This window comes from Pezoporus flaviventris, unplaced genomic scaffold (assembly GCF_033815535.1).
Source record: "Pezoporus flaviventris isolate CSIRO_AGI_PZ_B2104156 unplaced genomic scaffold, CSIRO_AGI_Pfla_v1 ptg000023l, whole genome shotgun sequence".
NCBI classification, from domain to species: domain Eukaryota; kingdom Metazoa; phylum Chordata; class Aves; order Psittaciformes; family Psittacidae; genus Pezoporus; species Pezoporus flaviventris.
In genome coordinates this window covers 19,946,522-19,971,744 of record NW_026892571.1, presented here as the reverse complement: position 1 = coordinate 19,971,744, position 25,223 = coordinate 19,946,522, and the positions used below count along the sequence as shown (strand labels likewise).

The 25,223-nt window shown below is 48.6% G+C and overlaps 1 protein-coding gene across 1 annotated transcript; it reads right to left on the bottom strand.

Annotated features, from left to right (window-relative positions):
- Positions 1-1,526: 1,526 nt before the first annotated feature.
- Positions 1,527-24,535, bottom strand: STK32A (serine/threonine kinase 32A). Its single transcript, XM_061457176.1, has 13 exons — positions 24,279-24,535; positions 23,590-23,770; positions 19,587-19,642; positions 18,272-18,423; positions 16,345-16,518; positions 13,554-13,591; positions 9,236-9,325; positions 6,972-7,069; positions 5,613-5,729; positions 3,568-3,693; positions 2,481-2,609; positions 2,010-2,074; positions 1,527-1,654 (listed from the first exon to the last, which is right to left on the bottom strand). Exons 2-13 carry the CDS (start codon positions 23,639-23,641, stop codon positions 1,576-1,578), a joined length of 1,176 nt encoding a protein of 391 aa, XP_061313160.1. The 5' UTR covers positions 23,642-23,770; positions 24,279-24,535; the 3' UTR covers positions 1,527-1,575.
- Positions 24,536-25,223: the final 688 nt, after the last annotated feature.

Below are 25,223 nucleotides of genomic sequence, written 5' to 3'. Positions count from 1 at the left end.
TACAACCACATCCTGCCACTCACATCTCTGTTAGAGACTGCTGTGGCTGGGAGCAGCGCAGTATGTCCTGGGGGGTGGAGGCTCAGAGGCAGACACCAGAGCTCCCAGCACACAGGGAGTGGGGCAGGGGATCCCCAGCATTGCCCCACTCCAGGACACCCCACCACCAGAGGGACCACAAAGTGAAGACACTTAACTGGTGCTGATTTTTGGGCAGGAGCTACGGCTGAGTTGCTTGGTGCTGTGTACCGCGGCAGAGGCAGGACAGGCAGACAGGACACTGTGGTCAGTTGCACGGATGGCTGATGCCCTGCCCTGGTGCAGGTGTGCTTTCTGCCCTTTCTGCCTTGCTATGCGAGTGACCTCAGGAGTAACACTGGCTTCTGAGCCTTTCTTATGCTGTTGGTTTTATTCGGATTTTTTTTGGAGTTGATCAGATTTAGACAGAAAGAGAGGAAAGCACAGGGGTGACAAAGAACACCGTTGGGTAAATGGGAGGCAAATGGTTCCCCATGCATTCATTATATTGATGAAAATAGGAAAAATGGCAAATCAGGAGGTGAAACCTCAGGTCTGCCAAAGCATTTAAATAACGGCATCTTTCCCAGCATTACCATAATAGAAATGCTTTGGCCATTCTCAGTCCTGGCAGTGACTGCACCAGGAGTACAGCTACTGCAAATAGTAGCTGCTTAAATTGAGCATGATTTAAATAGTAAAGAGAATAAAAACACACATTCCAATTCACTTCTGGTGTTGGAAGCTGAACCCCATTAGATTCAGTGAGTTGCAGCAGCTTCATATGATGGCAAATGGGTTTTTCAGGTTGACCTGGAAAGGCATCTGGATCCTGGTGATTTGCCAGTGCCTGGTTGTTGCCTCTTCATTTCCACCCCTGCCTGCATGCTCTGACAGCCGGCACACCAGCCCTGACCTGCGAGGAATGAGCACAGGAACCAGCACGGAGAGGGGGAGACGGACGGGAAACCTTCACTGCCTCCTCCCAGCTGATCCTCACTTCCAGCCCTCTGGTGCCCACACGTGGGGTGCTCACAGGAGGTGTCTGTAAGCAAAGGCCACCCTTCGGTGGAGACCCTGCAGCTGAGGGTGACCTTTCCTTCACTGAGAGCAACTGGCTGTGAGGATGTGGGTTTCCAACCTCCACGGAACCTGGACCCATGCTGCTGTCACCAGGAGTGATAGGAGTGATGACACTTCTACAGGCAGTGCACGCGTGGCCCTTCCGTCATGCTGCTGGCAGCACCAAGGGCTGTGATGCTGGCAAGCCAACCCAAAGGATGGGTTGAATGAAGAGTGTCTCATCCATTTCACACAGTCGCATTCCTGCCACCAAGACAGGCAAAATAGCAGGATTTCAGTCTAACTGACTGTGGCAAGTCACAAGGGCAGCACCCACAGCCTCTCTCCCCATGCCCAGGATCCACTGGCTGTAGGGTGGAAGCAGAGGAAGTGGGTGCCCCAACTCCCACCTGGCACCAGGCAGTGGTCAGGGTCCTGGCAGCAGTGGTGTCCCAGCATGGTGAAGGTGTGCAGGTGTGCTCAGGGGTTGCTGTTCTAGTTGTCCTCCTTGTACGTGCCTTTGCTCTTTGCCAGTGTCAGGGTCTCCTGGATGTTGTTGTGGTGGTGTCTTGCCCTTAGGGAGAGAAAGGGATGGTTTTGCTGTGGGGGAAAGCCCAGGCAGTGCCATGGCCCACACCATGATGTGACTGTCTGGGAGCATCCAGTTCCCTGGCACGGGCTGTGCCTTCCCAAGGAGCTGCACTGAGCCCTGCAGCCCTGAGCCCCCACATTGAGCATCTGCCCACACAGATGGGGCACTCAGTGCAGGCTGGGACCTCGAGCACAGAAATGCCACGTGGGTCCTGGCAGACCAGCAGTACCCTGCGCCTCCGCCCCACATGCAGCGTTTACCAAGAGCCCAAAGCCAGGTCTGTCAAAGGCTTTGGCAAGAACAGGATCTCTTGTGCTGCCTCTGCACCAGTACTTACTTTTCTCTGTTGAAAACAATGAAGTCCCTCTGGAGCATCTCCAGGTGCTTCTGCAGGTGGCAGGCCTTTCACAATCAAATAGAAAAATAGAGAGATGAGGAACAGATTCACAGCTGACACAGAAAGATATTACAAGGAGAATTCCAAGGCAATATAAGTATCTTCAGGTATAAAAAGCATCTACGTATAAATATATTTATCTTTAGGTATAAAAAGCATTTAGGTATAAAAAGCGTCTTTAGCACTGCAGTGGGGAGAAGGGCATTCAGATTCTCCTCATACAAAACCCATGTGTACATGTGCTGCCTTCCACCAGAGGGAAGATGCGGAAGAGTTTTGGGAATAAAGTTGGTCACAAGGGAAAAAAACCAGTCTGTTTATACAGTTTGCTGTGATCTGGCTGCATGGCAATCAGCTTAACTGGAAAATGAGAGACTTCTTGACCACGTGCTTGTACCTGCTCGCTCTCACCTGGGAGGAATTGCTTCTGCTGGTGTCTTTCTCCTTCTTAGCCAAGCGCTTTTTTTTCTTGTGAAGAGGTTTTGATTCTAGGATCATTTCTTCCAGTTCGAAGGTTGGGTCACAGTTGAGTCTGCCTTTCTGGAGAGGGGAGAGGTGCCCTGAAGTGATCAGAGCCCATCCTGAAGAGTCTGTGGACAGCCTCCAGGAGCTGAATTGTGCAAACCTGAGCTGAACCCACGGTTCGGCACACACATGGCACCCACTGCACATCATCCCTTCAGCCAGGGCACACTGCCGAGGGCTGACAATAACTGCTTCGTGCTCCCTGCTTCTGCTCTGCCTTTCAGCTGCTTTGAAGTGAGGGGTGGTGTGTCTGTGCTGGGGAGGAGTGCAGCAGCAGCCTGCGGACCTGGCTTTAAAGCAGTGCATGTGCACCCACCCCAGGGAAAACCAGCTACAAAGGGGGAAAACACATGCACGTAACAAATGTGCGTAGTTAGCCCAACTTTTGTTTGCCTGAAAACCAGAGTAACTCTGCACCCGCAGCCTGATTATTTTCTATACGGGTTATGTTACTTCTGTGCTTTCAATCCAATTAAAAAAGGATCAGAAACTCTAATCTACTGCACTTGTAATTTTACTAAAAAGAAGGGGCTTGTTCAGGAGAGCCATCACAGGAAGAAACGATTGCCCTGAACCGGTGGGGGATCTCCAGGCTGCTCGGGAGCCTGTGTCTGGTGATTGGTCTTTGCATTCCCAGAGCAGGTCCAAAGCAGCTAAGAAAGGCTGCTCAGCGCAGGTTGCTCACAAGGGCTGTCAGTGTGTGCTTCACCTGCTCGGACCAGTTCTGCATCCAGAAATTCTGGGAATATTATAAACAGAGTAGATCAGTTCTGGGGCACCCGCACTTTGTAGTCGGTCCCCATTGCTCCTTATTACACACACAGGAAAGTGGAAATCCTGCCCATGCCTCTCTATCCCCTATCCCTTGTGGCATCTGATGCTCTTGTGGAAAACTGTGAGAACTCCTGTGACCTGGTGCCTGGCGCGAGGACAGACTGCAGCCTGCAACACCTATAAAAGTCCAGCTCCTTACCATGGGAATGAATTCTGGCATTATCCTTTTCTGGAGAACAGCATCCCAGTTCACGTCTGACAGATACGGGAAGTCCTGGATATCTTTCAGCTGAGAAAAACGCTTCTCAGGGTTCAGCTCAAGCAACTGCAGTGAGAATTAAACAGAAGAGGTGAGAGAGTGAGGCCCTGAGGTGGGAGATCAGAGACTGTGCTGGGGTCCAGCAGCCCGCTGCCCTCCCGGTCAGACACTCAGACACTCTGCTGGATGGGCTCAGTGACACCGGTGACACTGCATTAATGCTGCTGCTTTGACTGGTTCCTCCTCTCTTATTCTGGCTCAGATACCCTTCAACAGCATGTGCGAGGGGCTCACAGCCTTTAACTCTTGTCTTTATGAGCAACTTTTATCTGCATTTCAAGCAATGAGGCAGTGCAGTGACATGAAACAGCTTGTTCAAGGTTAAAAAGGTTTCAGAATGGGGAGTTAAAGTTATGCCTTTGTATCCCAAATTTAATACTGTATCTGTAAACATCCTCTGTTTTCTCACTCTAGTAATGGAATATTCATAAGTGTAATTCCCATGTGAAATAATGCATTCACGCAGCTTATTTTGCCCTAGGAATTACTTGTGTGGAAGGAAATAATTGAGGTTTGTCTCTGTTCAAGGACTCGGTTTCATAAACTCCTGGTAATACACACTCCAGAGATGTAGCAGGAAGCCCAGATGATCCAAACCCCCCAGAAAGGGGTGGATGAGGAGCCCCCAGCCCCTGTCCTGTGCCAGGTCGGGCAGTCAGCGCCGCGCTCCTGTCCCTGCAGTTCATGCTCTCTGCAGAGCCCCGTGCTCCCGTCCCAGCGCCCGCAATGCAGCTTTGCTGCAAGTGAGAGCTTGCCTTGAACGGTAACAAATACAGCTGGGACGGAAGCACAGCTGGCTCATGTCTAACACATCTGGCTGCTGAACCCGCTGCCATGGGGCACTTGGAAATCTAAATAACTGAGGCATTGCATTATTCATTCACACGGGAGCCTGTACAGCTTGTGGTGTGTCATGGGCTGGGCAGACGCTTCCAACATAACAACACAGAGGACATCTGCAGTAGATACCCCGTATTACTGCTAAGCCTAATAAAATATTAGCTCCATTTAATTTTAAGCAAATGGAGATATTCTTCAATTCTCTTCTTGGAAAATATGCCATGGTTCTGTCTCAGCAAAGAAATGATGTCTCATTTTCATGAAAAAGTTTGAGAGTATTTCATTAGAGATGACAAAATATTTCTACAAAACATTCGGACCAAAGGTCAGATGAAAGCTGCAGTAAGTGCTACTTCATGGCCTGCATTTGAAAATTAGAAAGCTATATACGTACTTTCCAAAACTTGCAGCTAATGCTGTTACGCTGAGTTCACTATTCCAGCTTTGCTGCCACTGTAAGCAAACAGTGTCTGACACTGTCAAGCCATAGTTTTGTTTACTGAAGATGTGGCTTCACTTCAAACATGATTCCAGCCTCAAAATGGTTCTACTAATGATTCTGAAGCAATTCATGATAGCAGCTTTATTAAAAAATAATTGCAGTGGTACATAAAGCACATGGCACCAAAGGATTTCAACAGTACCAGCACTTCTTGCAAATCTTTTAAATACTGGGAAAAATATGGAGTTTTTTAAATAAAAAAGGCAGGGTTGTTAGGGTTTTTTTTGCCAGATTTATTGACACATATGTGAATATCTATTTTATGGTATGTCATTCCAGAGAGACAAACTTATAGGAGAAACAGTGAAACCAAAGTCTGCCTGTGTCCTTAGAGGAACCACATTAGCAGCAGTCATGCCTGTCAGCACAGACTCCATCCCTGTCAGTGCGGGATGCAGCACTGCCAGCTGGTTACTGTATTAGTGCAGCTGCAGCATGAGAAGCTGGACATTTACCACCTGAAGGTCTCCAGCACTGGGTCTGGACACAGTTTGCAATGACTGCAAAGGCTACAAAGCACGATGAAGGGCTCAGTGCCCAGATACAGGCAGCCCTGAGCCCTCCACTCCCACGCTGCCCTCACCTTTTTGATGAGCAACACCATGTCCGTGGACCACGCCGCAGGGTACATCACTGTGGCCGTCCTGAACACGTGAGCAATTTCGTCTGTGGAAGTGTTGGAGCGAATGTGATACGGCCTCTGGGAAAAGTGCCACCAAGAAAGCATTTTAATTCATCTGGGTTTTCAGACCCCTGGGGAAGTCTTTTTTAGAGCAAAGAAGCTTCAAATGAAGCCTCCTTGTAGATTCCCCATCCTCCCATTGAAAGTCTCTCCCTGTGTGATCGCAGCACAGTTGAAATAAACAGAATAATGTCAGCAAGAACTGTGACAACAGCCAGATACTTAAACAGCAGGACAGGAGGGAGGCAAAACCCAAACCAGCACTTCTGCTCCCATCCCTGAAAACAGGGCCATCGAGTCAAAAATCGATGTGATGAACAGTCCTGCCGTTCACTTAACATTACAAATGGAAAACTCAAGTGTTATGTTAGTATGTTCACAGGGGCACACTGCCTCCATTACCCAACAGGTCAGGCAGCAGCGTCCCCTTCATGTTCGCTAACTTGATCACTCACCATTTGAAAATCTGTTCTTTAAAATATATTAATCAAGGCATTTAATAAAGCGTTCTGCAAAGACTGATGACAGCGTTTCTTAAAAGCTTATTCTACATAGCTGGACTCGAAGCAGTTTCCTATCCTCACACGATTTTAAACACATTTTGCTTAGAAGAATGCAATTTGAATAATTCTGTCCCTCTTTTTTCACACAGCACTTCCAACCCGCAAATCTCATCATCTGCCTACGCAGCTCCCAACCTTACCAGAGCTAACAGCAGAGCACTGACATGGCAGGCAGGGATTGTTCTGATTAATTTACATGTTGCAGCTTGCTTTTGCTCAAACTGCTCAATCTTATTACAACAGCAATGAGATTTGTTTTCCAAGTGTTTTTTTCCTGCAGGATGGGAGCTCAAAGTAAATTATACTGCAGCCCAGACTAGAAGAGTTGTTGCTCGTTTGCCTTGCCCAGCTTACATCAACTCAGAGGCCTTGAGTGCAGCAGGGAGCTGTTGTGCCATGCTATTCTGTATCGCGACAGCTCCTCTGAGCTCTTAGCTGTGATCACAGGAACCCTGGTGAAGACGTGGTTCTGTTTCCTATAGCTTGATAACCCTGAAAGCCTGGAATTTGCCTTGGGTCTTTCATCCCTGTTCTAAAGCATTAACCTTTCCAACAGAGTGTTTAAGGAAAGGGAGGAAGGGAGGAACGCAGGGAGTGAGTGAGGGAGGGAGGGAGGGAGGGATGGATGGATGGATGGATGGATGGATGGATGGATGGATGGATGGATGGATGGAGACAGGAGCTGCATGCACAATACCCGGGTCCGGAGCAGCTCATAGGCCGTGATCCCCAGTGACCACCAGTCCACAGCGAAGGAGTAGCCAGTGGGTTTTGTGGAGTTAAACATCTCAGGTGCTGCAGAGCACAGAAAAAGGAAAGTTTGCCTTGCTGATGTCTCAGGTGAGGCACCAGAACGCCTGGTGTGTGCCCCAGGGAGCAGCCCTGCGGTTCTACCAGGACACAAATTCACACATTTCCCTTCACCACATCTTTGCTGCTTTTTAGTTCAAAAGAGGGGCAGCGCTGGTGGCACAGTCCTGCACGGAACAGCACGGAGGTGGACCCCGATCAGAACACACACGTGTCCCTGCAGCAATTCACCTGCCGAGCGTGTCAGGCTCCTCTGCTGCTGTCCCAGCCTTGCAGTGCAGAAACGTCCCAGCCGAGGTGCCGCAGTGTGAAGAGCTGACACCCATGGGTGCAAAGCCCCGGATCTCCCACCCCGCCGTGTGCCGCGCAGCCGCTGCTCCCACCGGCCCCAGTCCTGCCTGGCACCGAGGGCTGTCTCGGTGCGAGCCAGCCTGACCCAGCACCCGGGACGCCAGCTTAGCCCAGACACTTGCCTGCCGTGGGAACACATACACCTTGAAAACGTGACCCTGCTGACTGACCACGGCACGGCACGGAACACCTTCCCCTGTGTTCAAAGGCAGTGTTCTGGCTCCTCTGTGCCTGCTGATAGGGAGGGGGTGGAGGCACAGGATGAAATGGGGGGGTTAGCCAATAAATTTGCCTTTTCACAGTAAGGGGAAAAAATGCAATAGGATTTTGATGTGAGATGGAGGCAAGACTTGCTCTAAAAAACCCCAGACCAAGAGCAAAGCCTTCATTAGTGCATGTTTCCTTTTTAAAAGGACTGCACCTGTGATGCAAAGGTGGGAGGTCAGCTTGGTCATTGGATAAAAAGGGATTCCCAGGAGATTGCCCCGAGGGATTCAGCTATGTAGTAGCTGCAGGGAGGATGTGTTTTCTGTTACTCAGCTCTCAGAGGCAGTATTGCTGCATGTGAAAGTGTGTAACTTCTGTGGGAGCAGTTGTGTTAGTTGTGTAGAGATGGTTTTGAGTGCTTTTGCTTTAGTTAGAAAACTTCACTTTACAGTTGCAGAGACCTTTCTGTGTTGTGTTTGCACAGCTTCATTCAGCCTCAGCTCAGAGTTCCTCTCTGGCTCATTACCTGCCTTCTCCAGCCCTGATTCCTCCCAGGTTATGTCAGTGTTACTTTGCTTTATGCTTATTAACTGTGCTTGTGTAAAAAGTATTAAGTGGGGCTCTTGCTGATTTAAAGTCAGCTGCTTTGCTGATTTAGACAGTAAGTGACCGTAAGTCAGTTTTCTGTGTTCCTCTCAAAAAGTGGAAAAGAAAAATGCACATTTGGAGTACCAGGAAGACAAGGTCCGCACCGGGAGCGAGCGCTCTGTGGGTGCTGATTTGCTTATGAAAACTGTTCCTGCAGCTGGCCAGAGGCTGCCATGGAGGCATCCACCCGCTCCAGAGTCAGTTTACCCCAGGATTGCCCTCCTGTCCTGCTGCTGTCCTTGGGGTACAGGTTAGAGCTAAAGCCTCACCCATCTCTCCCTGGTGCTAGCAGTGCTCTCTGCTGTGGCAGCCTGACACTAGGACATGGGTCCTCCCTGCATGCTGAGCGATGCTGTGGCTTGGGAGCTCAGCAAGTCCTACTTCCACCGCTTGGTCTGACCAGTGTAATGCTAGTTTTTAAAGCAGCCAGTTTATATAAAACTTCAAATTATCACTAGTGATGCAGCAGTGTAAGACTTGTGCTAGCGTACTGAGGGACCAAATACAAGCCTCTGTGCTTCCTTTTCCTTTGCAAGGGCAGCAAGAGCATTGCACCATCATTACATGGCTTGACTGCTGCTTGTGAAATGCTCTGAGATCTCACAAGTGCAACTGTCTTCTGTTGTAATCAAAACCATGCTGTCAGTATGACACAGTGGCTCTAAAATCTATGTTAGCAGCTTGCATTGTTGTATGCAATCAGTAGGTGTACGCATGTTTTCCAGCTGCATCAGGGTGTTACTGGGGAGGGAGTCCTGTCCCGTTGCCCTGCAGCACCTCTTGAGCTTGTTTCTCACTTCCAATAAGTGCATTTTTGCTACATACTAGGGGGAAAAGAGAGTTTGAGCTCCCACCAAAAAGGACTTGACCCGTTTCCTACCACAGCTGCCAAATGAAGGCCATAAAATGGCAACTGAAGAACACCCAATTGTCAGTGGTTCTTACCCATGTAAGGCTTTGTGCCAGCGATGGTGGTGACTTTTATTTCTTTAGTCAGCATTGTGGCAATATTGAAATCAGTGATGTGCACGTGTCCTGAAAGACAGAGGTTAATGTCTTACTTGATTAGCTTTAATTTCACAGGATGAACAGCTTTGAATCAATCTTTAAATGAAATACTCCATGGAAAAGAGTTTCCAGGAGCAAAATATTTTGGTGGAAGAACTGGTGTGTTTCAGCTTGCAGGAGGCAGCTCACAGATGTGTCTGGTTACATCAGATATCCCCGTAGCTACCTTTTGGGGAGCAAAACAATGGAGTTCTCCAAGAAGCTGTTAAATGATGATTGGTTTGAGGCTTCCTAAATCGGGGGGGGGGGGGGGGGGGGGGACTGACGTCACAAAGAAAAATTTCCATCATGCTTTTGAGGGAGGGGAAAAAAATCCTTGATATTTTTGGCTTTCTACCTACTGCCCTTTGGGGTTCCCAGGTACTAAGCACTCTCCGTTCTCATCTTTAGAGGATGTCTCTGCAATGAAACAGATGCTTTTGCTCCAAGCAGAAGAGCCTTGTGCCAGAAATTTAAACATCATCAAACCCTCCACTGGGTGTAGGAACAGTTTCTGCTGTCACTGCTACCTGGAAACAGGAAAGGAAATAGGAGGTGGATGTGATCTGCAGGGATGAGAAGGGAAACGCTTCCACCTAGCTCTCGCCTGCTCTTCTACTTCCACTTATTTTTTCCAAGCACTTAAATTATTGTTCCTTATTCCCTAAACTCACATCAGTGAGCATAGCAATCATGCAGAGCAGGGCAGGTGATCAGTGTAAGGCTGGCTTCACTTCACTGAAACTTGTGGGTTAGTTCAGCCCAGTTCTTCTGATCAGATGCAGGTGGTTTGTTCTTCCAGACCTCATCATCCTCCCAGGCACTGAACTTGCTCACCCTGACAAAGGTGGGCTCATTATCAAAACATCAGGTCTTTTGTACCTGGTGTTTTGCAGAGTCATTGTCTTCCTCTGCAATAACAGAGAGTGGCTGAATTGCTCATTTTCTCTAACCACGGAGATCAAATTAAAGTGGCTTCTACTGACCGAGATGCTACAACACTGCCCCCAGTTGTTAGCTTCAACAGCTAGAAATTCACTCTTTTTAGTTCATGAGGTAAATAGAATAAGATCACCTTTATGTGTCTGAAAGTTGCTGCTTTGCCAATGAACTCCTGCTGTCTCTTCTGGATGCTATGAAGCATTTAAGTAAATCTTTGGGTTTGTGCCTACACATGTGTTATTCAAGAATAGTGATACAGGTTTCCATGCTGCAAATACCTGATCTAGGTGGGGAAAATCTGGGGAATAAAAGTTAAATTCATGATTTCACCTAAAAACGCTGTCAGGGCTCACCTCTCACATGGTATCTGACGGATCTGTCAGGGCACATGTCCCTCCTTCTTGCTTAAGCCGTCTGCTGCTAAAGAGCAGGTAGCAATCACTAGGGAGTACTTGAGAGGAAAGAATGATACACAACTGTCCTGGCTGGATGTGTCCTCTCTGTCCTTGCATTGTTTCCTTTCATCTCTAGCTCTCATTCCACATCGTGGGGAGCTGTTTTCATACAGATGAATCACAAAGACTTGTAAAGAATTTGCTATTCCAAGCACAAACATGCCTTTCTCTGGATGTCTCTTTTAAACTATCAACTTCAAATAAATCACACGTTTTATGAACCAGCTCACTTGGGAATTGACCAAACCAAGCCGCTGGGGCCGAGCAGGGAGGCTGCAGACGGTGCGAGCAGGCGGAGCTGCGACTGCGGCGCTGTGGAGCGGGAGGGCTGAGGGGTGCGATGGGCGCCTCTGCGGGCGTTCAGAGTCAGGGCTTAAGGCTCATGTTTTCCTGAGTGCTCAGCACCTCTGAGTGCAGCCAGAGCTGTGCTCCAGGCACGGCATCCTTCCCAAGCTCATCCTGTCTGCCTGAAGCTTTCGGATCAAGCCTGTGGTTCTACATTGAGGCAAAGAACTTTCTCATTATATTCAGCACCACTTACTACATAATTCCGTCATCTTTCCAGATCATCTTTTGAACAAAAAATACAAAGCTGCTGCAGATTCAACTAAGGTAATATTTTAAGGAATATGGAAACAGAGGCATTAGGAGCTGTGGAGTATGGAGGCTCTTGGACAAACTGTTCTGTAACATTCTTAGATGAGAGCAAATGAGCTGTGCCTGCAGTGCCTGCGTTGGCAGGAACTCATCCATTTTAGCACTGCCCTCAAGAAATAATACTGAGCGAAGGCATTATAGGGCTCTGGCAAAAAACAGACAAACAAACAAAAAAACCTCTCAGTTTTAGTTTGAGCTTTTCTCCAGCTTTATTAGGCAAGTGACATGGCCAAAACCTGCTGATGAAATAGTCACAATTCTTGGAAACTGCCATCTGTTATATTCTTTTATTCCCAGGTGAGCTGTGCTGTCACTGAGCCAAATCGACTGCTCATCACAGGAGAAAGTCACTTTGTGCTTGGAATGACCGCTGAAGGTGGTCAGCAGCTGAGGATTTTTCACTGTGGGACCTGATCCCAATTGCTGATGTTGAACAATTGCTTTATTTATTGCACAGAAAGACAGCTGCCCACTATTCCACTTTATTTATGCCTCATTTTAATTTCTTAGCTGAAAGTGCTATGCTAATACAGAATGTCACCAAACAGGGTGACAGAGGCAAAGGCATGAGATGTGTGCCAAGTTCATGACACAGGAGTCTCAGCTGCAGAGGTACTTCACAGCTGGAAAGGAGGAAGAGCCAAAGGACAGAGTTGGGGTCAAGAAGAATCTAAAAGTGAAGGGCTGAAGTCTGACTGCTGAAGGTCTTCAGGCGCTTAAATACTCCCTGGGGACCGGCCTCAATCAAGAACATTATAAAGAACTGATGTTGGCAGATAGCATGCGTTTTGTGATCACAAAACATCAGTTGTGAAAACCTGGTGAATGCTGAAGAGAGAATGGGGAGCTGCAGCTCTGCTCCATGGGGAAAGAGAAGCTGGAAAACAAGCACAATCCAGGCTAACTACAGATGAAAATGTCACAATAACAGTTGCTGTGGGGACAAGAAAAAAATTGAATTGTGTGTACACAAAGCTTTCTGTATGCATGAGAGGATGCACCTTTGTTGCCATGAATGAAGAAGAGAAATACTACAAGTCATAGTCAGAAGGACACTGAAGTCAGGGGTAAATCCACACAAAATAACTGAAACCTCTGCAGCAGACAGTTAAACCGTCACAGTAAGCAGGGAATAAACTCAAAATCAGCCTAAATTGCAGTCATTACAGAAATTTGCAGGTTACATCCTGCTGAGCTGAATGCAACTGCAAAGACAAGCCTCTTGTTTTTTCCCCCTTTGGGAATGCTGACCTATGTTTCTGCGGTTCTAGTGCTCCCAGAACCCTCCCGGGTGGCCTGTCCCCCCCTTCCTGTGGGGCACAGAGGCTCTCGGGAGATGGTGACAGAGCACCCGCGGCTGGGGCTGGCCCGGCACCGGGCCGGGTCCGTGCACGGGGCGGCAGCGAGGCCGGGCGCAGCTCGGCTGACGGCTCCTCAATAAATCATGAGCCAGCGCGGAGGAGAGAGGGGGAGAGCTCGGGCTCGGGCGCTGCCGGGCAACCCTGGTCACACGCGGCAGCCGCAGCCGCTCCTCGGGAGCTTCAGCATCTCCATCACAGCCTCTGAAGCGATGACATTCCTAAACTAAGGCTAAAGGGGAAAATAAAACAACATCTCTTACATCCCCTGCCTCAGATCCTCTTTGGAGCTCCCTCCCAATGTCAGATGCTCAAGGAAAAAGAAAATACCTGAATCTGAATACCTGAAAAGGATTATCTGTTCAGCCATGATTCATTCTATTTGTGAGTCTACATCACACCCAGCCTGCAATTACATGAGCATTTCCATTAAAATGATTATATTTTGAGGAAGTTTAAAGCAAGAGCCATGAAGGTCTTAAAATAAGGTCTGCAAGGCAACTGACCGCAGGCACACAAAAAGCGTTGGTCCTGGGACGCTGTCAGGTCAATCAGTCTGAGGAGGTGTGGACGAAACTCTGAGGCACCCTCATAAACATCACTGCATCACAGGGTGCCTAGTGCCATGAAGGTACAAGATGCTGCCACTCAAAAAGCAAAAGACAACAACCAAAGCATGGAAGGATGGTCCTGGTCCTGTCTGAGCTGAGACTAAGCAACACAAAGTTAGGAAAATTGACAACCTGGACTTCACCTTGGATGTCCTGGTTCTGAATGCACGACCACAAAGCAAGTGACACTTACCATGCTCATCCAGTAAAATGTTGTCAGGCTTGATGTCTCTAAGAGAAAAGGCAGAGGAGAGACAGCCATTAGCCTAAGGAAGTGACATGGAACACGGCTGCAGATGCTTTAGGAAAGCCCAGGCTCCAGAGGGGCTCACTTCCAGGGACATTGTGCCTGAGAAGGTGCCTTTGCTGGGGCTCTTCAGCTCTGATATTCCTGCAGGGTTTGATTTGGGCATAAGAGAACAGCTAACCAAAGAGCAGAAGCAGAGGGGTGGTTCAAGGCTATGGCTGTGATGGCTGCTGTGGTTCGGACTAGCAGCACTCAGGCAGTCCACTGACAATGTTGGAGCTTCTTTTTCTCTTTCCTCTCCTGTTAACTTTGTAATCTCTTTCAGTACTGTATGTTCCCCATTTATTAAATAAAAATGCAATTATTTCAACATCTTTGCTTAGAAACACATGGGTCCCCACAGGTTTTGTTAAAAACAACCAACAAAGAAAACCCGAAGTAATAATACCTATTGCAATGCTTTCGCTTGAAGGGACAACGTGTATACCTGATATGCCTACTGTATCCACCTGAGTGACTTTACAAGACATTACCTGGTTTTAATGAGCTCATTACATCAGTTCCCATTCACCTGCCCTCAGGCACCTGGCAGCCAAGCACCATGCATGGGGCAGACGCAGACCCTGCACTGCCCTGATGCCCTGCCAGCCCAGAGGAAGGAAATGAGCAGGTTTAGGATCTTATCTTTAAGAATGCAGTCACTGAGATAGAGTTTGAACTCACCCACCCCCCTGGAACCAGGAAAAGGCATCTCACCGTTTCTGTTCTCTGGTATCTTCTCACCAAAACTGCTCCAGTGGGCTCTAAATGCCAGTCCCCTCCCTTGTGCCACCCCCAGCACACAGGTAAGCACAGGGACCAGAGTCTTTATCAGGAGTTCAGGTGGCCTCAGGTATGCAGCTGGTTTTCCTTGTCAGTGCAGCAAAACTGCCTCAGGTTAGAGCCAAACAGCCCAGAGGGAAGGAAGCTCCATATCTGACTGTGAAAAATGGGGATGCCACGCTTGGGAGAAAACACCGACTTAAGCAACAGCTTTAGGAAATGTTTCAGCAAACAGGGTTTGGAAAAAAAATGGGTTCTTTGAATCCCCTGGTAGAAAAGCATGTTTGAAGTTTTGAAATGAACCACAAAGGTTTTCGTTTCTAATCCAGCTTTCGATCTTTTCTTAATATTGTTTTTCTTTTCACTGGGGCCTTTTCTGAACTCAGTCTGGTGCGAAGCCTATGGACTTGCACCGGCACAGCGAGATCCTTCCCATGATGCAAACAATGAACAGGGATAGTTTTGTTTATTGATTATTTGTTTTTCATGAACTAATTACGCCATTTCCTACCACTCTTCTGCATGCACGTGGGAAATAATTCCAACCATCGGTCTGTGTTTGCTGTCTCTGCACAGCTTTGTTCAGACAAAACAAGCAAACACTTGCCTGTCTCCTCATTACAGATGTTGCAGCTCAACTGACTCAGCACAGTCACTTTATCAACCTACCCCTGTCCCACTGGGTCACAGTGGTAATTAAACAACTTGCACTCAGTGTTAATCAAATAATTTGCAAATTTGACCAACTGCCATGCATGTTTTGTTGTGCTTGATTCGCCTTAAACATGTAGGGCTGCTTGAAGTACACACTGCAGCCTGAACTTTAGCTTTTCCCCACCTATGTTTACAGCTTGGAAAGGGGACTGCAGCCCCAGGCACCCTGTGCTCCTGTAGCTATCTTGTCATTCATCATTATGATGATCATCATTATCATCATCATCCTTCAGACTTATTCTTACAACATTGAGCCTCTAGCCCTTGAGTCCTATAAACAGTACTACTACTTGTGATGTATTACTAACAGAGAAGGATTTCTTCTCTGTTCTTCCTCATGCCTGTGCCCCACTCAAATAGTTCAGGCCAAGCCAGCAGCAGAATTTACCCCTCACTGCCCAGGACAGAGACAGCGAGGCTGCATTTCATGGTGTGTAATTCATGCTCATGCATTATTTGGTGTGGGTGAGCAGGTGCCAGCACGACGTACCTGTCGCCACACACCGGAGCACATCTGAGGGCGGCTGGGACGCTGGGATCAGGTGCATCAGGGTAGAGATCTGCACAGGTACAGAGCAAGCCAGCAGCACGGGATGTGGGACCCCTGAGAAACCAGGAGCTGCGCTTCTAAAGTGGTACTTTTAAATGGGATAATCTTCTTCCCATCTTTACTAACCCCCTGCTGGTCACTCCCTCTTTACACTCCCTGTTTGCAGCCACCAAGTCAAAATATGGAGGATCCCTGAGGTTTGCATGGCCCAGTTCACCAGCAGGAAGCAGTTGCACATCCATCCGTCCATCCAGAGCTGACCCTGCCTCTCCAACCAGGGAAAAGCTCTACCTCCCCTGTTACTCTGTAGGTCTCCCACTGTGTGGGGAGAGCTCAAATACTCTTTCACTGGCCATAAAAAATCTTGGTGACCAAAAAGAAACTCTCACCATTTCTAGAAAGGGATTAACCTCATACAGAGAACTGCCATGTTTGGTCTCATTCCTTGTCTTTCTGTGTGGTACAGAGAGAGGAGCAAAAGGCAAATACCTATGAATGTAATAATAGGGGAATTCTGAATGCTGATGCCTACTCACCCTGGACCAGGACAGATGTTAATGAGCTACAGCTCATTTCGCTGGGAAACATGGTGTTTTACACAGAAACATTCAGCCTACGAGCACCAGCCCTCCTCCGAGGTCCCCAGCTGACCTGTGGATGATGTGCCTGCTCTGGAGATAGTCGAGGGCCAGCACCAGCTCACAGATGAAGAGCTTCACGGTGCCTTCTTGGAACCGCACATTCTGCTGGAGGTGGTATCGCAGGTCCCCTCCAAGCAGCAGGTCTACCACCATAAACATATCTTCTTCATCCTGGAATGAGTACCTAGAATGGTGTAAGCATGGTTAAAGTATACTGAAAAAAGAGAGGTTATAATGAGACATATGGTACCCCTGGGAATACTCATCATTTCTTGGAACTTTTTCAATTGGGAAATAATAATTTCATGACCTTTCCATGCTCCCTTTCCTGTTGCAACTAAGCTCCTACTGGCATACCTGAGATGACCATAATTTAGCTTCAGATCCATAACAGTCAATAAAACCATTGGCTCCACACAGTAGGGGATGCAGCTGCTGCTCTCTGATGTTCCTCTTTAAGTGACCTCACTTGATGCAACTGTTCACCAAGTGTCCCTCTGAGGCAGCGACTGGCTATGAGCTTTTTTCTCATGGATTTCCTCTCACAATGCATGAGCATCTTCATGTGATGAGCAGCATCAGAGAAACAAAGTATTACTCCACACAAAGCTTATAGTGCATGTACCATTCAGAGTGCAGGAAAGCAAAGGAAATGCTAAAGGCATCCCTAAGCCAGAAGCAACATGAAAGTAGGGACATTCAGCTGATTTGCTCTGTGAAGGTCTACCCATATGTTGTTTAGTTCTCAGCTGCTCTGTTTTGCCTGGAACTGCTTGTTCAAGTAGGAGTGCAAGGTTTGGAGCTATGTCCAAGGCTCTGGGAGGTCTAGATACATGGTTCTCATTTATACCCTGGTTAGAACAACACTGAATGGCCATACTATCAAAATCACGAGAGTTGACCAAAGAGCATTCAGGTTTCAGGAGGCTGCAAAAAGGAACATTAAGTTATTTAAGATTTGTGATCTTCAGTGTGGTTTAGCCTCACATTTTGTGTTTAGCATTGATAAGTTCTACCTCCTTCTAAAAATAAATCCAATATCCAATAAATGTAATTCCCCACCACCCCAGAGCGATCCTGTAACTACAGTGTATTTGCCACTGCGTCGTGTGCTGTATGAGACCACACCACTTGAAATATTACTGGTGTCCTAATAAAATCAACCTGGCAGAGTAACAGTAATAGAGTTATTTAAAATTCCTTTCTACTGCCCCAAAACATGCTGAATCAGAGGGGGAAGAATTAGAGCATCTTTTATCACTCAGATGGTCAATCCCATTGCTAATGGTTGAAAAAGGACTATTACCAGAGTGTGTACGTTGCATTTATCAGGTACTCTTGAAGGAAGGAGACTTTTTTACACACACATTTCCCTAATAGCTATTTGGGTTTCTGCAATAGAATTTGAATGGTATTGTCTGTCAGTAAATTCACTGATAAATTGCTTTTATCTTTGCTGATAAGCAGAAGCTCAGTCAAATATCAATAAGGTATTAAGGAAGGCTGTTTAAAGCACAAAACAAATCACAAAATCAGAATCGGGAGGTGATGAGAAGAAAGCACTGCTTGGCTATTGACCCTGTGCTCTTACTGCATGGTCCTGGGAGCTGCTGCTTGTTGTAAAGAGCACAATTAAATAACAGTGGGTTATGGTCACAAGCAATGCCTGCCTCGGAAGAAACCACAAGGGAACACATGAATAAACTCTCCTGTGCTTGTCTGGGGGGTCAGGGGAGATAACTTCTTGTTTAATTAAATGAGATTCCTCTAAGAACAGAGTCCCAGTCAGTGGAACAGCTGAGGAGCCTCATGGGACCGAGCCACGGTGCAGGACGTGCCTTGTCCAGAGCACAGAAATGTGCAAGTCAGGTCTCAAAGACATCTATCTCTAACTGACCACACTGACTTAGCCAGCAAGCAAATGAGCAGTATCTTACCATAAATTAACCAGGAAAGGGTGTTCCAGGCCCTGCATAATCTGCAGCTCCTTGAAAACGTTTCTCACTTCATTACGCTCCACGCACTTCTGTTTATTCATATATTTCATGGCATACATCTTCTTGGTGTCGTTCTTTTGCACAACACAGACCTAAGTGAGCAAACAGAGAGATAAAGCAGAGATGAGTTCTCAGTAGATTTAGGCAGTCACATGGGTGTTCTCCATGGGCTTTAGCAAAGTCCACGCTGCCAAATTCACAGCTCCACATGCTGACACTGCAACCCTGGAGCTCACAAGTAAATTTCTCACCCAGTTTTCAGCCAAAGAAACGTTGATGATGGGAAGGTGAGGGGAAAGAATTTGTCACCACAAAGACAGGAGACAGGGAATTGCACACAAGTCAATGTTTTATTTAACAGCACTGTATAATCTTGGTCACGTCTATCCTTCCCACATCAGTTACTGTTCGGACAAGTCCTTTCCATCACAGAACTTCAGGTTAGAAACTGGGGAGCAGCACCTTCTTGGTAAGCTTCATTCAGCTCACAATGAACCTCAAGCTTTGTTTGAGGTTATTGGGTTTTGAATTTTAATCTTTCTTTAGTTGTATTTTATCAATTCCTGAAAGAAACCTTGGTTCAAGGGAAGACTTGGGGTTTGTCTGAGTAAAACAAAACAGACCAGTTTTCCAGACTTGTTTCCGTAACGCTTTGAGTTTGGGATGCAAAGTTTCTTTCAACCACCAAGTAAATCTGTCTAGAGATTTCTGTCACACTCTGTACCTAAAGCACATACCCCATTCCTGGCAGAGTGTGCCTTTACAGGAGGTGGTAAATGACTTTCTAGAACTCTGTCGGCGTATGCAAGTGGGCAATTCCTTAACAGCATTAAAATAAAATGCATGACCGTAACCTGATGCTTAACAGCAAACTCTGAGTTTCACAGAAATACCCTCTTAAAATTGCCAGTCTTTCATGTTGACTGTAGTTCTTTATTAAAGCTGCATCATGATGTTCAGTGTTGATTTGAAGGGGAACCTCAGAAAACGCTTATCCAGAAGCATACTGAAAGTCAGCTCATTTGATTTGTCAGTTTCCCATTTTAATCTCCTGTAATAGAGATGGTGGCTACAGTGTGGATGAGGAATTGGGCTCTGTTTCCCTCTTGATTACCAGGAGTTGAAGCTCCGGTCAAAGCTCATTGCCAGTGCAGGGGTTTATTTCTTTACTCTCACATGAGCCTCTAATTCACCCATTTCTCAATCTATTACATTCCCAGCTGTCCAAACGGTGATTAGTTCACAAAATACTTACTTTTCCGAAGCTGCCCTTCCCAATAGCTCTCAATATCTCAAAATGGTCAAAGGTGACTGCAAGAAAGAGCAAACATTCACATATTAAATAGCCGAGCAAACGTTTGATGCTGTTACATGATTTCTACTTTTTCTCCATAAGAGGATACCCTGTTGCTTTTGGAGACCTGGGTGCTGTTTTAAACCTGGTGTTTAACAGCTTTTTCTCTTTGCAGCTCAGCTACAAAGGCAAGTTCCCTGGGTCAGCCTTTGTCAACAGCAGGTCAGGCAAGGAACCATCAGTGAATGTTTTCACTCTGCCCTGCCTATTAATCATGAAAGCCTCATCTTGTTCCTGCTGAAACCAAATTCAAACAAGTTGAGTCCATCAAACACTCATACGAGGTGAAGACATCGATGGACAGCCGGATCTGCTCCTCCCTGTGGTATTCTAGACAGCTGTTTGATAACTGAGCAAGATAAACACAGCGACGTGGGCAAAGCTCTGCTGCCGCACAGCATCCAGAATGGTTGATTCTGCTCAGAAGGGAGACAGAAGAGCAGCAGCTTTGCAGACCACGCACTGGAACAAGAGGGAGGAACGTGAATGTGCATTTCACCTCCTGGCCTCTGGCGGGGGATGGAGCCAGGAGCTGGGCATCTGCACAGCGAGAGAGAATGTTCTGTAAGGGCCAATCTGAAGGACCCTACACATCAAGTGTTTCTGATCAGCCAGGATGAAGCTGCCTGTGTTTCATCTCAGGCAATAAATAGATCCAGAGAAACAGCAAATCAAATTACCATACAGCAAACACAATTTAACTGCACTGGGCTCAAACCCTGCTGCTGCTTGCTGGATAAGGCACCATAGCAGTGGTTACTGAGTTGAATGCTCTGGATCCTGCTAATGCTTCTCCAAGAGGCTGGTGCCCAGCAGCCATCAGCTAAGGAAAGGTCTTGCTGCTGGCTGGACCAAACCACAGGGACACCCCTCAATGCACCAGGGGAAGGTCCTTTCCTTTTAATAAATAGCTGAGCTGGTCACAAGAAAGCTAACCTGCATACTTTGTATTTAACTCTCAATCTCAGCACAATCACATTTAACCTCTGTTTTAGCTTTCCTACCATCCCCAGTTTTCACAGTGAGCCAATCCCGAGTCTCACTTCCAGAGGGTACTGAAATTTGCGGTGCCCAAATCAGGAACCAAACACGTGCTCTTCATCCTGAAGACACATCTACATATTTGACAAACCTCATTTCACTGCCTGATGGCATCTAAAACTGAAAAACCCCAAGCATTTGCCCTTCAGAGGGAAAATTCATGCAATATGCCAACTCAGACAGATTATGTTTAAGAGATGCCAAACAAGATAACAGAATTGCTATAAAGAAGTAACTGAAGCATAAGCATGAAACACCATTGTGGAAGCAGGGGTTGTATTTCTAAACCCAGGTTCAAGGAACAACATTTAAATTTAAAAAAAAAAAAGCAGAACCTAACCAGCCCCAAAACACACCCTTATCGGAGACAAGTCAGCCCTGCCAAGAACCTGAACTCTACCTGCCAAGTGGAAGTTGATGCTTTCGGGGCTCAGGTCATCCCATCCCCACCCACCCCAGTACAGCCAGCACAACACTGCATGATCTGGTAGGGCTTGCCTTCCTTTTGTCACGCATTTCCCCCATTTTCATTATATGCCTTCTGTCCCTTCTCTGCTCTGTAGCCTCAGGAAAACAAGTGCTGCCAGCAGATCAAGAATGATAACGTAAGTCCCTCCGTGTGGGGGACCTGAACGTGATGCAGATCCAGGCGAAGAAACAAAGACAGATCTAATGCACTTCTCAGTCCCAGAGCAATGTAAAGGCAGAGCAGCTGATGGTGGGCTGGAGAGGACATCGGCAAAAGGCCACAGAATGATATATGTCCATCTCACCCTGCCACTGCCCTCACCTACTACTTATTTCTGCTTCTTCCAACAGATCTGGCCAGCTGGGGAGGATATCTGTCTGCCATCCCCCAGGATGCTTTCCACACCCTTGTGCCCAGAAGCAGCACAAACAAAATCCAGTTTTAACATGGGTTCATCCTGGCTGCATCAGGAGCTGAGATCGCCTTGGAGCACTGAACCTTCTGTTCATTATATTTTCTTTTCATCTCATGAGCTTATTATGCACAACTGTGCCTACTTGGAGGAAACACTAAGAGAAAAATACTACTGTCATCCTGCTTCAGCCAAAGGCAAACTGAGCCACACGGGGGGGGGGGGGGGGGGGGGTGTCACCTGACAAATGAAACTTATGGTACACAGAAAACAGTCAAATTACAGCAACAGCGATTTGGAAAAACCTGCAGGAGGCATCGTGTCTGTGTGAGAGCCAAAGGACAACGAGCGAGCACAGGCCCTGTTCTGTGCCTGTCTCTGCGCAGCATAAAGTGGTCCACTCAGCTCAATATAAATCCAGATGTTTCCACTCTCAGGTCAGCCCCTTCACGACCCTGTTTTGCAAAAAGCTTCGCCTCGTTGCAACTGCCTGAGTATTCTACAAGCTGTTTTGTTGGGGGGGTTCAAGCACAGTTCTCTGAGAGGCAGACCCAATGCCTGGGTGGAATGGCAAAATGCTCATGAGCCCGGCAGAGGTGGGATTTGAGCTGTGCACCGGAGCACTGACATCACTCAGGCTGTTGCTGTTGACACCTACGTAGGTTCCAAAGGAAAAGCCTCTCCATGACACAGCTGAAGAGGTGGAGCTGCTCCCCACCAGCCTCAGCTGGGGAAGTGACCCCACAGTGTCATGGAGCAGAGGAGCTGCTGTCCTGCTTCTGGCTGTACCCAGCAGCTCTTAACTGAATGACAAGATTGTGACATGGAAGGTGATGCAGTCTCTGGTCTGAGAGACCGTTTCTTTGCCAAGAAAACAGAAAAGTGAATAGGGGACCTCTCCATTTCAGTTGGGTTTCTCTCTCCCCCCATATATTAAAGTACAACTAATTAGAGAAAAAACATGCCACCACTTTTTAAGGGCCATGAAAGCACAACTGCACCAGACTGGACACTGCAACTGAGTGCAAGGGTGACCTCTGAGCTCACTGAAACTCAACAGCTCAACATTGAACTACTTGAGATGGTCTGGACCAGGTCCTTCCCTTGACTTCCCAGCAAGACACAAACACACTGATCATGGGGCACAGCATTTCACACTTGGGAAGCCCAGTGCCCTTTGCCACAGGGCTCACAAGGGCTTCATGTGCTGCCAAGTTTTGTTTGCAGAAACCAAGCCCCTTTCAAGCACAGAACTGGCTTTCATAAGAAATCACTGGCCTGAGAAGATTTACTGCCCCAGGTGAAAACGCATATGGCAGTGAGCAAGCTGAGTCATGCAACAGAAAATACATTTATGGAACAATCTTTTAATGACTGACTATACACTTGGCAGCACAGTGACACTGGCCTTGAACACTGCTCTTCAGCAATTTATTCTCCTTTTCCAGCCAACCAAGCCCTCATTCTGGTCTTCAAGTGCCAGTGGGTAGAGCTGCCCAGCAGGGCAGCCACTGGGAGCCTCCACCTCTGCTGACCAGGTCCTTCTCTGTGTCCCTCCCACCAAGCCCAAAGCAGGGACAGGAACATGCATTGCTGAAGCTATCTTCCCATCACACTTCAAACTCGTCCTCTTTGTGCTTGGTCTCCAGAACAAACCTCCCCCACCTCCACAAGCACAGCATTTCCTCACTGCCTTCAACGCACCACCAGCATCCCTGAGACATCTCAAAACCAAACTTCTGACAACGTTCTCCCAGTGCCCAGCTGCACAGAGAGGAAGCAAAAGGACCACCTGACACTGGACCACAGCTCTGCAGGCGACCAAGGACATGCTGCTGCAGCAGACACTGGTATTCCTCTGGTTAACCAAAACCTCTGGGTGTTTGCAACTCTGTCACAGGAGCTGGGGGCAGCTCTCAGAGTCACCATCTCTGCATTGGTGGACTCTGCAGTCCAAGACAACGACTGGGAAGAGCTCTTACCATCTGTGTTTTCATCTAAGGGGGGTGACTTGCGGGAGGTGTTTGCTCCCATGATGTGCTCAGCCCAGGCTCAGCTCTCTCCACCACTCTTGGGTCACCTCCTGCAAAGCAAAATGACTCCTTGATGGCGATTCCCAGGGGTCACTCCCAGCAGAGCTGGGCAACGTTATGCTGCTGCTTCCTGGAGAAGGCAGGACATGTGCCCACCTGAGTGCCAGCGCCAGGGCTTTATGAGCAGACTGTGCTCTCCGACAGGGAAAAGTGCTCAGCAGCACTGAGGTAAGGGTCAGACCTTCACACGCGAGGCGAGCAGGGTTAGAGTTACCACTGACGGGCCACTACCGCGCTTTCTCGGAAGGGGACCGCAGCTCAGAGGGGGTCGCAAATAGTTTCTCTTACACCTCATTATTGCTTAAGCGCTGCTCAGGGCGGGGGGTGCTGCTGAACAACCGGGACCAGGCAGTAAGAGCAATACAGAGCGCTCTCCTATCGCTTCTGTCCCGGAGAAACCGCAGGTGACTGAACTCTCCCGCAGCCACCGGCACGGCCGGGAGCTGATACCGCCGGTGCCGCCTTTGTTCGCGTTCTCCCGGAGCCCGTCCGCGGGACCCTGCGCTCCTACCGCGGCTGACACCGAGCGCTGAGACCCCCCCGGAGCGCGGCTGAGCACGGCCGAGGGAGGCACCTACCTCGGAGGGAGCGGAGCCGCCCGGAGGGGCCGCGGCAGGACCGACCACAGCCTGGGCAGGGCGGCGGCAACCGGAGGAGCGGAGCGGAGCGCCTGCAGGGTCCCCGCCCGCGGCGGGAGGAGCCTGCGACACCGAGCCCGAGCCCCTGCTCCGGCACCCGTCAGCCGCGCCCGGGCCGGGGCAGGACGATCTGTGCCGGTCACCCCTGCTCGGTGCGAGGAAACCCGCCAGGAGACGCGCTCCCGAACAGCGCCGCTGCTGCCGGCCCGCCCGGGCTCCTTCTGCTTAGCGGTACCGGGCGATCGGCTTTTACTGCGGTGACAAGGGAGGGCGCTGAGGCTCCCCTCGCCCCGGTGCAGCCTGCCCCGGAGAGAGGAGGCTCCCCTTCAGGGGGGCTCAGGCCGCGGGGTGCGGAGCTCTCCCCCTCCAGCCGGTGGGGGCACTGCGGGGCGGGGCAGCTCACACCAGGCTCAACGCCGGGTCCCGGCTGAGCACAGCTCAAGTTACTCTGCTATGTGCAGGGCTGAGACCCAGGAAGCGCCATCTCCTCCATTCCTATTTGAATGGGTCCTGTAAAAGGACAGACACCCGAATTCACAGAATACAAACTGGTTTGCGTTGAAGGAACCTTAAAGCTCCTCCAGCTCCAACCCCTGCCACAGGCAGGGACACCTGCCCCTAGAGCAGCTTGCTCCAAGCCCCTGTGTCCAACCTGGCCTTGAACACTGCCAGGGATGGGGCAGCCACAGCTTCTCTGGGCACCCTGTGCCAGCGCCTCAGCACCCTTACAGGGAAGAGCTTCTGCCTAAGAGCATGAGCTTCTGCTCATCTCAATCTCCCCTCGGGCAGGTTAAAGCCATTCCCCTTGGCCTGTCCCTGCAAGCCCTTGTCCCAAGCCCCTCTCCAGATTTCCTGCAGCCCTTTTGGGCACTGGAGCTGCCCTAA

Coding starts and splice junctions, on each gene's coding strand:
- STK32A (XM_061457176.1), bottom strand. CDS start 23,641: ATGGGAGCAAACACCTCCCGCAAGTCACCCCCCTTAGATGAAAACACA. Junction 18,424..19,586: donor GGAAGGGCAGCTTCGGAAAA/GTAAGTATTTTG, acceptor TTGCTCACTTAG/GTCTGTGTTGTGCAAAAGAA. Junction 13,592..16,344: donor AGCAGGCACATCATCCACAG/GTCAGCTGGGGA, acceptor CTTTTCTCTTAG/AGACATCAAGCCTGACAACA.